Source organism: Gymnoscopelus braueri, assembly GCF_963280865.1.
Source record: "Gymnoscopelus braueri genome assembly, chromosome: 19".
In the NCBI taxonomy this organism is placed as follows: Eukaryota; Metazoa; Chordata; class Actinopteri; order Myctophiformes; family Myctophidae; genus Gymnoscopelus; species Gymnoscopelus braueri.
Genome location: NC_137621.1, coordinates 36244266 through 36257266, shown reverse-complemented (window position 1 = coordinate 36257266; position 13001 = coordinate 36244266). Strand labels below are relative to the sequence as shown.

Below are 13001 nucleotides of genomic sequence, written 5' to 3'. Positions count from 1 at the left end.
TGTGTGTGTGTGTGTCAATGTACTGTATATTTGTGTTCTCCATGCAGTTAATAATCCGTGAAATATATACCATAAAACAGAAGCTGTGGCTATAAATGTGTGATGTGGGTTTATTTGTGCGTAAATAATCTAAAGAGCACAAAGCTGCTTAGCTGGCATATTTGCAGGGTTTATTTATCTCTGTGTGTGGTGTGTGTGTGTGTGTGTGTGTGTGTGTGTGTGTGTGTGTGTGTGTGTGTGTGTGTGTGTGTGTGTGTCTGTGTAACATTACATTTGTGTTATGCGTTCATGTACTGTATACGCTTTATTGATCCCCAGGGGGAAATTCAGCTGTAGTAACGGCAGTAAGTTTGAAACACAAGATAGGTACAGATAAGGGATAATGATAATATAAATACTAATGATAAACTATAAATTAAAATATAAATGAAATACATAGACAGAGTCTGACACTAGACATCTGCACTGGGACTAACTCAGTTCACATTATGTATATTCTATCAATAAATATAAGTATAACGAAAAACACTGAGACAGTTTATACATGTGCATGTATGAGTGAGTGTGAGTATATGTTAGGCCTGATTTATGCTTTGTGTCGTTCAACAAAATTAACACATTTTCAACCGGAAAAGTGAGACAGGCAGGAGCAGTATTAATAGGTGTTAGAGCAGTGATCCTCAACCTGTGGGCTGCGGACCACTGGTGGGCCGCGAGGGTATTGCAGGTGGACCCCCAAATAATTGGCAAAAGACTACGATTTTAATGATATAACACCAATAAAAACATGTATGTTCTTTCATTAAAACCTTGAAAAATGTGTTTTCATAGTGATGGCAATAAATTGATCATTAAAATAAACATGCTCTAAAAATGCAGGTGGCCCACCAATCTAACCACTTAACATTTGCAGTCAAATGGCATGAGAACTACTGTGTTAGAGCACCTACCTCAGCAAGGCGGGACTGCTTAGGCGGGACGTCATTCTTGCTGATGGGCGTGAGCTGCTGCAGGGTGTTGCGGTTGTTGGTGAGCGCCCGCGTTAGACGTGCAAACTTCGTCCATCCTGCTGAGAATAAAACATTCATCTGAGAGAATGTATCACACCATGACTAGCTTTAAATATGTAAAGCTCCCGCCGCACCGCACACCTGCTTGGAGGCATAAATTGGTCGAGCCGTTAGCATACGTTTGCATAAGCAGATCTCAACGGCGGCCTGATGAGTCAGACAGATGTCGACAGCTCAGGTTAGAGCCTACACAGTGGAATCCTCAGGGTTAATTTATTCATTTGTAAATGCATTTCCTTTTGGGAAATGTACTGATATGAATGTGTCAAGATTTGTAAAAAAAAAACTGTAAAATGCACCCCCCCACCCCCTCTCTTTTTCATAAAGGTCCATACACTATCTGAGTTCAATTAATACTGTCAGGTATGACATCAGGTGTTGAGACAAGAAACATGATGAGACACAGGGCAACAGCTCCAACTAAAATGGAATGTTTTTGTCTTAGAATTCTCATAATGTAATTAGTTATTTCACTTTTCATTAGAAAATTTAGAAAACATTGAACATTTATGTTGCTTGTTGATATTGATACAAAAACTAATACGTGGGTCAGGTTATGCACGCAAAACCCTAAGCACAGAAACACGCTGTACTAATTTTAAAGTTAAACATAACAAAACAGAGACATTAACCTATTTAAAGGGTTACTTTCAGCAATTTTAGAGGCCACAGTATATATAGTTTGCCTCTTTCATACTGTATCTTTAGTAATTGGACCCACAGAGATTTCATGTTTAAGCTTTGGCAATTAACTGGAAGGAAGAGGTGCTATTTTTACTAGTGTGTTGCTAATATTTGATACATGGTATATCAAAGTAACCCTTTGAAACCCATTTGTAGACTCCACAGGGAGTTGTAATGGAGAACAGAATGGTCTAAAATTATCCCAAACTCTTCCCGCCAGCGCATATTGTTTACAATCTGACCTGATAGCAGATCTAATTCTGTCTATAGACCTTTTTCATGGCAGTCATAGCCCACATGGATATGATTGTAGGATAAACACAGCTGTTCCCAATGATACTAAGTAAGATTCTGTTGCATTTTCGTGTAGCAAGATCAAGATTCAAGAGATTTATTTGTCACAGTCATACATATTAGTGTGACATGCTCCACCAGACTGCTAACAATAGCAACCAAAAAAAACTGAACAATATAATAAACACAGGGTATAATACGAACGACTACAATAAAGTGAAAAAGTGTATCAAGCGTAAAGTGTGCAGTGTTACAGGGTGTGAAAAACCAATATCAATACAAACATTTTAGGATTGTCTAAAAACAGGATATGAAGGCTGGCCAAAGTATAAACCAAAACTTGAAAAGATATGTAAAAAATGTAATACCTGGTGAAATGTAGCAAATAAAGAAACAAAGAGCAGAGCCTTTCCAGTGAGCCATCCTGTCAGTGAGCAGCATCCTGACTCTGTTTGACCTGAATGGAACACAACCTTAATTATGTGTTATCATTGGTAACACCTGTGTTATTACTCAGGTCACCAGAGGAATATCAAACTTGGATCAAAACATTGTTTCCCGTTTGCCTGTTTGTTTGCATATTAAAAACAATGAATTGTTTGGGCACACTTTTCTATTCCATTTCCTGCACCAGCGACAGTTTACATGGATATACTGTACATACTGTAATACAACCTTTTGAATTAGCGTTTTATATGGATGTACATGGATGTACGTTTACCTAATTATGACCATGTAATGCACACTGTCACCCTAGCACCTTCTCAGTCCAGCTAACGTTTGAGGGTGAAATCATGTTCCAGTAATACACATACTGTACAGCATGTAATACATGAGACAATCATGTACTGTAGGTCTACAGTTGGTGAATGTACAGTAGCTTATTTGTCTGCTTTTAATGTACATATTGCAATGCATTATGAGCTTGTGGATATGCTATTTTTGGCAAATGTTCACCTAATATTACATGCCCAGAAAAGGGACGCTTGGTTTCAAGTACAGTAGTTAATCTCATGTTTAACTGTTGTAGACTACTATTCGTAATTATAGCTTGTCATTCAGGGTGTTTTTATTGTCTACACTTTACAGTGCTGTTTTGAAAAGCGCAACACCAATACAGCAATCAGTATTATTTAATGTTATTACCACTACAGTGTAGTGGAGATGCCAAGAGAAAATTACTATAATATTGCTTTGTAGACTGAGTGAATTCAATGTTTCATCTTCTGTAGCTTTACACTGAAGCACACACTACTACTCCATGTTTCTACCCATTTTGGTTTAGGTTAACGTAACTCCATTAAGCATTTATTTCCATCTTGTTATTAACCACTTAAGCCCTGTATACTTTGTTGTATTTTAAGTGAAAATATTTGACACATTTGGACAAATGCTGACCCATGTTTTTCATACACATTTTGACACATTTTGAAAATGTCCCCTAAATAAAACTTTATATAGATGGCACCTTTCATACATACTGTAGAATGTGGATTAATGTGTTATTATTATTATTATTATTATTATTATTATTAATTATTTTATTGTGACATTATCAAACATAAATCAAAGATATCATTTCCCAAAAGGAAATGGATTCCTTTAATCCAGTCTGACAAGAAGCAGGAATAAAAGATTTCCTCCACTGGCCATGAAAATGAATAGCCAGAGGGGGGAATCAAAAGCAGAGGCATGGATTTGCATTCCCAGAAAACTGAATCATGCCCATACGGGTCAATTTGGTTAAATACATCACTGAGGATCTTACTGTGTAGAATAGATGGTATGGCTCTAAAACCAGTAGTTTTGAGATGGTCTATGATCTCAACTCAATCTTGCATTAATCCACATTCTACAGTATGTATGAAAGGTGCCATCTATATAAAGTTTTATTATCATGTATCTTAAATGTTTTGTTTATTTTTTAGAAGTGATTGTCACTACTGAATTAACAGATGAACCACTTCAATCCATTCACAATATGATGCCCCCAGGCTACTTTTGCTGGTCTAAAAATAAACAAAATGCTTAAAAGGTCAAAGTGTAGCACAACAAAGGGAAACTGCACACTGCTGTCACGCACAGCGATCGAACAAAGCCCCTTTGATGGGGACCATTTACACCATTAAAATTGGACTTTGGAATAGCTTTTAACCCAGGGGGCTTCAAGCTGTCTGAAATACCCCTACTTCCTTTCCTTTTATTCTCGTCCTCCTGGAATGGGGGTAAATCCAGCCACTGACCACTCTTGTGCACTGGGTTGAGAACACTGTACAGTCAGCCATACAGGCCATGGCGCCTGCACAAAGACACGCCATAGATACAAATAAATAGAGTGCTCTTAAATCCAGGCGCTGCTTCTCAATTACGCTCCTGCCCTGCAGGAAGACTGCGGTATTGACATTTGTGTAACTTATTGTACATCCCCAGCAGCGGAGCAAGTAGAGTATAGGAGAGTAGAATATTTGAATTTGGCTTTACTCTGCAAAATTTCCAGAACATTTTCACACAATTCAATTTCAAATTAAAAGTTTTCATGCGTCACATTTGAAAAAGTTAAATGTTTTATAATTATTGTTTTATAACGTATTATAATTATTTAATACTGTAATAGCCAAAACCAGGAAATGATGGAGTCAGATAATTCAGGCATTGTTAAGACTGATTTATACTTCCTCACACAACCCTTTTAACAGTTAACAGTCAATCATTTTTAAATAAAAATCACAATATTAGCCTTTAGACAGAGCAGTGCTTCTACCCCCTGGGAACATCCATGTAATAGTGGTTGTGTAATTTATTGTACTTTATATCTTCAATGGGCGAGTAGGTCTTTACAGTTCTATTATATGCTGTACATACATACACATAAGGCAGTGTGCTCTTATCCGAGGTGTTCCTTCTCATTTACTTTCTTTCCCTCCAGGAAGACAGTTGTAATGGTTGTGCAACTTATTGCACTTCTGCAGGGTCAGAGCAGGTATATGTACTACTTGTATTCTATGCTTTAATGGCCAAAGCTCTACTCTAGAGAGCCATAGATACAAATGAGCTCTGGGTGCTATTAGCCAAGGCAGCAAATTGACTCTTCTCCCCTCGAGGAAGACTGTAACAGAATGGTTGTAAAACGGATTGTACAGTCTACAGTGGAGGAACTACTGTACTGTAGCAAGTAGTATGCCATACTGATCAAAAAGCAAGCATTATTAGGCTTACGGCAGCGAAAAAAGTATCGCTGCGTGCTGGAAGCTTAAAAACCTTTTAGAATGATCACCTATCAAGGGGAACACAATTTCCAGTGTTCGCGCATAATATAACAAATTAACAGAATCTTGTACATATGAGTATACTTGCAGTTAAAACATCTATCAAAGAGAAAAACAGTGGCCAAAGGATGTGCCATCTCTCTGTCCCCATTAATTAATTACCACCTGGTTGTGTTTGTAGTCCCAGTCAGAGGGGGATTATAGAGGTACTAACATCCTCATGCAACCTTTCTTAAATACAGTCCATGGTAAGTTGCTAGCACATCGTTGAAATAAAACAATATAAATTACGAGCGCATTGAGTATCTGAACAATCATTCGGAGTATGTTGCCAGCGATGCAAGTAACCTCCAGATTGAGGTAAATGGGATTGCAATATGCAGTGCAGGGATACATTTATAATATTGAAATGAACAGGGAAGGGGACACAACAATGCAAAAACGTACAGATCTCAATCAAATCCTAAAATGCAACCAACACAGCCTTGTATAACAGTCGTTCTCTTGCACACCGTTTCCTCATTTTGTGAATGTCTGAAAGACCTTCTTCAACTAGCAAGCACATGCTAAGGTAGGATTGTACCCAGACTTTTTGGGGCAGGGTTTTGCGAAAAGTCAACTGGAAGAACAGCTAAATTAGGGGAGAGAAAAATGGTGTAAATTGTTCCCAGTAGCACTTTATTGCCAGTACAGTAGGTAGGACATACAGGAACTGGTACTGGTTAAGGTACCACATGAAAAATAGGACAATGACACTTAGACAAACAAAGAGCAACTGACAGTGTGAAAAGAAAACGACAAAGTCCACCTTCAGTGTCCTTCAAACACATCAGCAAAATCCAACCCAAGAAGACCAAACAAATCTTATTTACCATAGTTCCCCCCCACCCCCGCTTAATTAAATAGTTTTGTTACACACACAGAAACAAAGACAGACAAAGCAGTCACCTTACTGGGATAGGTGATAAAACACTTACAAAGCTTCACTTTGTAGTGCAAAAATGTGCTGCACATGCATGGGGAACACAAACAGTATGAGTGAAACAAACAACGCAATAAGCCAAGGTAGTGAGTGGATATACTGAGGTAAGAAATACGGAGCATGTTTATAAACTAAAAGGGCAGCTTTGTCTATTTTTAACCTGAATCCTATCATTCTGTTGTGAAAACAGAGCAGCCTATGCCTAGAAGAACAGCCTATGTAAAAGTGTCTACTCTCTGCCAAATAACATCAGGACAGTTTATGTCAGATTTTCTCATACTTCTCACAACAGTTCTGGGGAAACATTTTCCCTTTAACTAACTAACCCACACTTCACGAGATAAAACAAATCACTACTGCAGCTTTAATGACCTGTTAAAACAGAAATTTTTGCAGTGTGGGATCTCTGTCCCACTGGGCTGATGTTGACGTGTTGCGACGCATGGAGCTGCAAGAGCACCCAGCCAGAGATGATGGGGTGTGTGTGTGTGTGTGTGTGTGTGTGTGTGTGTGTGTGTGTGTGTGTGTGTGTGTGTGTGTGTGTGTGTGTGTGTGTGTGTGTGTGTGTGTGTGAGTGTGTGTGTGTGCACACGCGCGTGCTCTCTCTCTAGTGGGTATTAAGCTGCCACCCCCTTCAGCAGAGCATCTCCCAACACAAACATACACACACACACACACACACACACCAGTAGGACTAATGATGACAATGTTGACTCGTATTGCATGGATTGTGCCGTGAACGCCTGATGTCACAAGTTTGAATCCGACTCTCTGTCTCATCTTCTCCTATCCCTGAGCAGTGGGTTAAAGGATAATTTTGGACTAAAGTTTTCTTACCTTTTCTATGACGTTATGATATCTTAGGATGAATGGTACAGTAGAAAATACTCCACCCCTGAGCCGCCACAGCTTAAAAGGTGCGCGGATAGGCCTTAGGTTAGATCACATATTTTAATGGCTTTTTTTTTTTTTTTTTTAGATCTGACGTTCATAGTGACAAAACACTGTCCAAAAAAAAAAAAAAAACAGAAGTCTCGCTGTTTTTTTTTTTTTTTTTTTTTTTGGTTGCATAGTGTTTTGTCACTATGAACGTCAGATCTCACCAAAAAAATATTTTAAAAAAGCTATTAAAATATGTGATCTAACCTAAGGCTATCCGCGGACCTTTTAAGCTGTGGCGGCTCAGGGGTGGAGTTGTGAAATGTTTCTACTGTACCATTCATCCTAAGATATCATAACGTCATAGAAAAGTTAAGAAAACTTTAGTCCAAAATTCTCCTTTAAGTCCGTCCCGTCTGTCCGTCCTTCAGTGAGCAGCTAATCTCCGGCACCGTTGGCTTGATCGCAGCGAAACTGTGCACACACACTCCCTGGATGCCAATTCAGAACCTTTGCCCCAAATTTTTCACATGGGCCTGTTATAGCGCCACCAGGAGGCCGCTCTTTGCAAAACATTTTTTTTTACTTTACAGTACTATTTTGTCCAAACGTCACATATTCATATTCCATCCTGATTGGCTATGAATGGCTTCCAAAGTTTGCAGGAGTACTCCGTTTTGAACTAAATGCCTGAAATCATGAACCCAGCGTGCAATTTCCGTAAAATTTAGCGTACATTCCCACTAGGCCGAGGAAGAAATGTCACTTGAAAAATGTCCAATCAGCCTCATGGTGGCGCTATAACAGGCCAATTTGTGTTTTTACCTATAACTGCACCAATCTGTGTACAACTTTGTATGCACACCCCCTAGAGGCCAAGGAAAAACCTTTAACCTGCATTTTTCACATCGACCTTTTATAGCGCCACCAGGAGGCTGACTTAAATAAAACATTTATTTTATATTACTCCTTCTGATTTTATCCAAATTTCACGCAAATCAGTAGACATGATCTCTATAGTCATGTGCCTCTCCCACTCAAAGCTTTCTTCACCCCCCACCCCAAAGCCCTTATCAATTCAGGGCCGACCCCCCCCCCTCCATGCCCTTACCCACTCAGAGCCTTCAGCCTGATCTCTACTTAGTTGTGCGTTGTGTGTTGCTTACCGAAAATAGCCAATTTACAAGCGTGTTGTGGTGTGCGACAGCCGTGCGCAACTAAGTGTAAATCAGGCTTTCCTCCTCTTCCTCCTCATTCTGTCTGCCTCGCAGCTTTTCATCTTTTCTGTCTCAGTCAAAGAAGAGAAAGTGGGCCGCCCACTCTCCTTTGAAGACCAAAACATGTTTTCACTTTTCAGACTCCAAATCTTCTCATTTCTGGAACAAACTCTTTTAGAATAATGAAGTCATTTCATGCCCTGTGAGTGTCTGTCATGGTGCAGTGTCTGTTAATTTATCCATTTGTGAACTAAAAGAGTGAACAAATGTAACCAAATGGACCCATGCACTCTCAGAGTTAACCATTTAAACCCTATACTGTATACTTCGTTGACCGGGGTCCACCAGGGCTCTATCCATGTCCCACTCCTTTTTTCCACTTCTACACCAAAATCTCTTCACCAAAAATAGGCCGATCTACCAGCTCACAACGCGTCGCGACGCTTGTAGATCGTCAATTTTATGTGAATGTTTGCTTACTAAGACATGTGGTTAAATTAATACAGAGGATTTTATCCACAGCAAAGTGCACATATGACATGTTGGCATGAGTTCTTACTGTAAGCATCAGCTGCATGTGCAGCCTGTGTTAATCACATACCATTAAGCACACATAATGAACAAATAAGCCAATTACACAGCTACCATGACTCTAGAGCAGGTCCCTGTGCTGAACTTGTGAGGGGAATTAGTGTGTGTGTGTGTGTGTGTGTGTGTGTGTGTGTGTGTGTGTGTGTGTGTGTGTGTGTGTGTGTGTGTGTGTGTGTGTGTGTGTGTGTGTGTGTGTGTGCGTGCGTGCGTGCGTGCGTGCGTGCCATATATCCATATAGAACCATATATCCATGTATCTGTATGTAGGCTACATCATATGTGTATTTCAGGTGTATTTGTGTTTACATACTGTACTGTGTGTGTGTGGATATTCACGCGTACGTACGCATCTTACATGCGTGTAGGCGTGTTATCTGTCAGTAATGGTGCGTGTCTGTTTACAGAATGTATTTGCATAAAACGGATTCAGGGGACAGCGATGGGGGGCTTGGGTGGGGGCGGAGGGCTGATAGTCTCGGTGGGGGTCCCATGCAACTGGGCAGGATCCTTGTCAAAGGGCAAACATGGCCTCTTATCAGCGCCAACGACAGGGCCCCGGGGTGTGCTGCTGACACTGTGCATCAGTCAAACAGGCAACAGAGGAGGGTCAACCACCCACACTCGCTTGTTACTGCTGTCAGCAGTGGAACGCTCTTAAAAACACAAGACGACAGCTCGAGACATTTCCATTTTGTTGTGATTCAAGATGAGATGCTTTGATATTCAGCAGTGTTTTTCTTTTTGGTTTCATTTTGATTTCTAGCCATTAGCGGAGATTGCCCCTGTATTATTATTTTTTTTAAACATAAGTGTATATGCACAGTATACGTATAAGTAGATCTCATCCTACATTTTTAACATCCTGCCATTCACTGTCTTTCATGTTGAAACGTGTGGAAAAGCACGCTAAAAGAGTTTAAAGCTGACAGGGATTAATTCACCCTTTTTAAAGTCACTACGCCGTTTACTTTATCTAAAATATGTGTATTACTTGAATATATGCCATTCAAATGTGTGCATCTGCATATCAATATGTCGATGCATCTCGCTTAGATTACTGTAACTCCATCTACCCTGGCCTCAGCAAAAAAGTAATATCCCGTCTCCAATTAGTACAGAATTATTCTGCTAGACTGTTAATTACCACTAAGAAACTTGACCATATCACACTCATCTTCGCTGCCCTCACTGGTTGCCCGTGAGCTTCAGAAGCAATTTTAAGGTTTTACTGATCACTTTTGAAGCCCTGCATGGACAGGCTCCCAGTTACATTTCGGATATGCTGATCCTTATAAGCCTGTGCGTAGCCTTACTGTATATCCTCAGATAGGGCCCTCCTGGTTGTTCCTAAAACTCGCCTCATTACCAGGGGCGATCAGGCTTTTGCTGTCCTAGGCTTTAGAACGCCCAACCAGAGGAGCTAAGTTTAGCAACATCAGTGCCTTGGTTTAAAACACTTCTGAAGACATACTATATCAAGTGTTTTTTTTTTATGGATTTGCCTATGATAGCCCTATTTTAAATCTGTTTTCTGTTGCCTTGTATAGTTGTATTCTGATTTAGCTTTGCTGTTTGCTGTTTTGAACATGTTTAAAAAAGCGCTAGACAAAAAAAAAACATTATCATTATCAATATACCTGGAGAAATAGTTCCTTACAAGTGCTGCATTTTGAACTCGAATTGTAGCTTGATGAGGGCTTTTACCAATACAGTGAGTTTTAGCCAACAACATTGACAAATATTTACATTATAAATATCAATATCTAAAAAAGCAAATTGGGGAGAAATTGTCAAGATTTCTGTAAACTATGTGGTCAATGTTGACTATGGACAATGAAATGGAGTAACACTGGTATGGTCCTTTAAACACTTGAACCGCAGCATCCATATTCTGGGGGGAACAATAGCCAATCACAAACGCGCTGATTGGCTATTTTTGCCGAAGAGATTTGGTGTAGAGTGAAAAAAGTACAGTTGTAATTCCGGTCCGTTTTACAAAGAATGGAGGGTGGTTAAGTGGTTAAATGTGCCTTTGCCTTTAGAAAAAAGACAAAAGGAAGTTGGGCTCTGTGTGTAATAAAATGATAAAATGCAGATGCACGTCTCTCAGAGCTCCAAGCAGAGGACTCACCTTTCTGGGTTTCATCCTCTATTGGCTGTTTGAAGACGGTGATGTCCTTAAAAGTACACAGGAACAGAACCACCTTGTCATTCTCGTTTCTGATGGGAGCCACTTGCATGTAGAACCACACTGGACTTCCTGCAAACAACGATTGAGCGTTTAAGAATTCAAACCGGCCAAAGATCAGTGATTCTCACCTCAGTGTACGGCTGGTTGCTGTCTGACACACAAAACCCACCAGGCGCGCAAGCATAAGCGCACGGACCCTGGTCTTCTTGCTCCGCGGCAAGAACGGCCTCCATGTAGCCGCTCTCACTGGCAGCGCATGGACTGCGTTTTATACATTGTATATAGGGTATCCCGCTGTGGCCGGATTTGGTGAGAACAGTCGCGCATAAACCCGCGTCTGCAATAAAGCGCGTGTGCAGATGCTTTTTTGGTGGGTTCAGTGTGTAAGCAGGGACTTAGATTATTCTGACATGGTATACCAGGCAAATGTAATTAACAACCTGCTAGACTAGGAAAGTAGCGGTATCCATAAAGAAAGGTTTTATAACAAATCCAGTAGGGTCCTTTTATGAATTATATCAAATGTATAAATGCACTACAAGCTTGGGTTTTAACTGACAATTTAACTGAAACTGTAAAAGCGTAACCAAATGGACCCTTATGGGTCTGCAACTCTCAGAGTTAAAACTAGAAAAAGTGCTCCTCGGAGCACAGGTCTCCGCCAGGTCAGGTACGTTATTGTGGCCTCCTGGTGGCGCTATAATAGGCCAATGTGAAAAGGGTGCCATTTGTTCAAGGGCTTTTCACTGCAATCGAACACTGCATTCATGATTTGAGGCATTTTGTTCCAAAAATATGTTTTGTAAAATTAGACCTGCTGGTGGCGCTATAACAGGCCAATGTGAAAAGGGTGGCATTTCTTCCTCGGCCTAATAGAAATGTGCGTGTGAAATTTCACGGAAATCGCAAGCTGCGTTCATGATTTGAGGCATTTTGTTCAAAACGGACCAATCCTGCAAACTTTGGAAGCCAATCTTAGGCAATCAGGATGGAATATGGGAAATCGGATAAATCCGTGTTGATCAAATGACTATAGAGATACTGTGTACCGATTTGTGTGATGTTTGGACAAAATCTGTAGGAGTAGTATCAATAAATGTGTTTTGCACATATCGGCCTCCTGGTGGCGCTATAACCGGCCAATCTGAAAAATTTGGGCCAGAGGTTCTGAATTGGCATCCAGGGAGTGTGCGTGCACAGTTTCGCAGCGGCCGGGGCCAACGGTGCCAGAGATTAGCTGCTAACGGACGGACAGGACGGACACACGGACGGACACACGGACGGACGGACACACGGACGGACGTACGGACGGACAGGGGGTAAAACATACTCTCTCGCCATGCCTTTCGGCCTGGCGGAGACAATAACACAGGATTTTACAGTGTACATGGACGAACTGGATGACTGTACTCACTGTTCTTTCTGTACAGCAGCACCTCGAAGCAGTTGGACTCATAGTTGTCGAAGGTCTGTCGGACTTTATCTATGGTCTTTTTGTCCGTCAACTCCCCGTACATAAAACTGGAAAGGAAACGAGCAGTGAGACTATAAACCTGCATCCAGTACAACCAATCAATGCTGACCTGACCTGACCCTTTGCCCTTTAACCCTAAACCCCTGCGTCATGTCACATATCTTTGGAATGGCTTTGTCGATCTCTCATCTCGCTAGACAGTGTCCATAGATTTTCATGTTTAGTTCGCTCAAGATTGGAGATGGTGTGTCTTGTGTGTGTGTATGGGGGGAATTTGTTGGTCTGCTCGTTAGCCCACTTGCCCACTTCAGCAGAGGCTCAAAACACACTCTACAGCTGAATTGCATCATTTC

At 40.7% G+C, this 13001-nt stretch overlaps 1 protein-coding gene across 1 annotated transcript in view; it reads right to left on the bottom strand.

Annotated features, from left to right (window-relative positions):
* Positions 1-13001, bottom strand: part of kcnh5b (potassium voltage-gated channel, subfamily H (eag-related), member 5b) — a gene marked incomplete at both ends in the record, with an annotated part of 154500 nt that overhangs the window by 130583 nt on the left and 10916 nt on the right. The window contains 3 exons of the mRNA XM_080414800.1: positions 951-1066; positions 11115-11243; positions 12589-12695. Of these exons, the coding sequence (XP_080270926.1) occupies positions 951-1066; positions 11115-11243; positions 12589-12695 (352 nt within the window). The remainder of the gene's footprint in view (positions 1-950; positions 1067-11114; positions 11244-12588; positions 12696-13001) is intronic.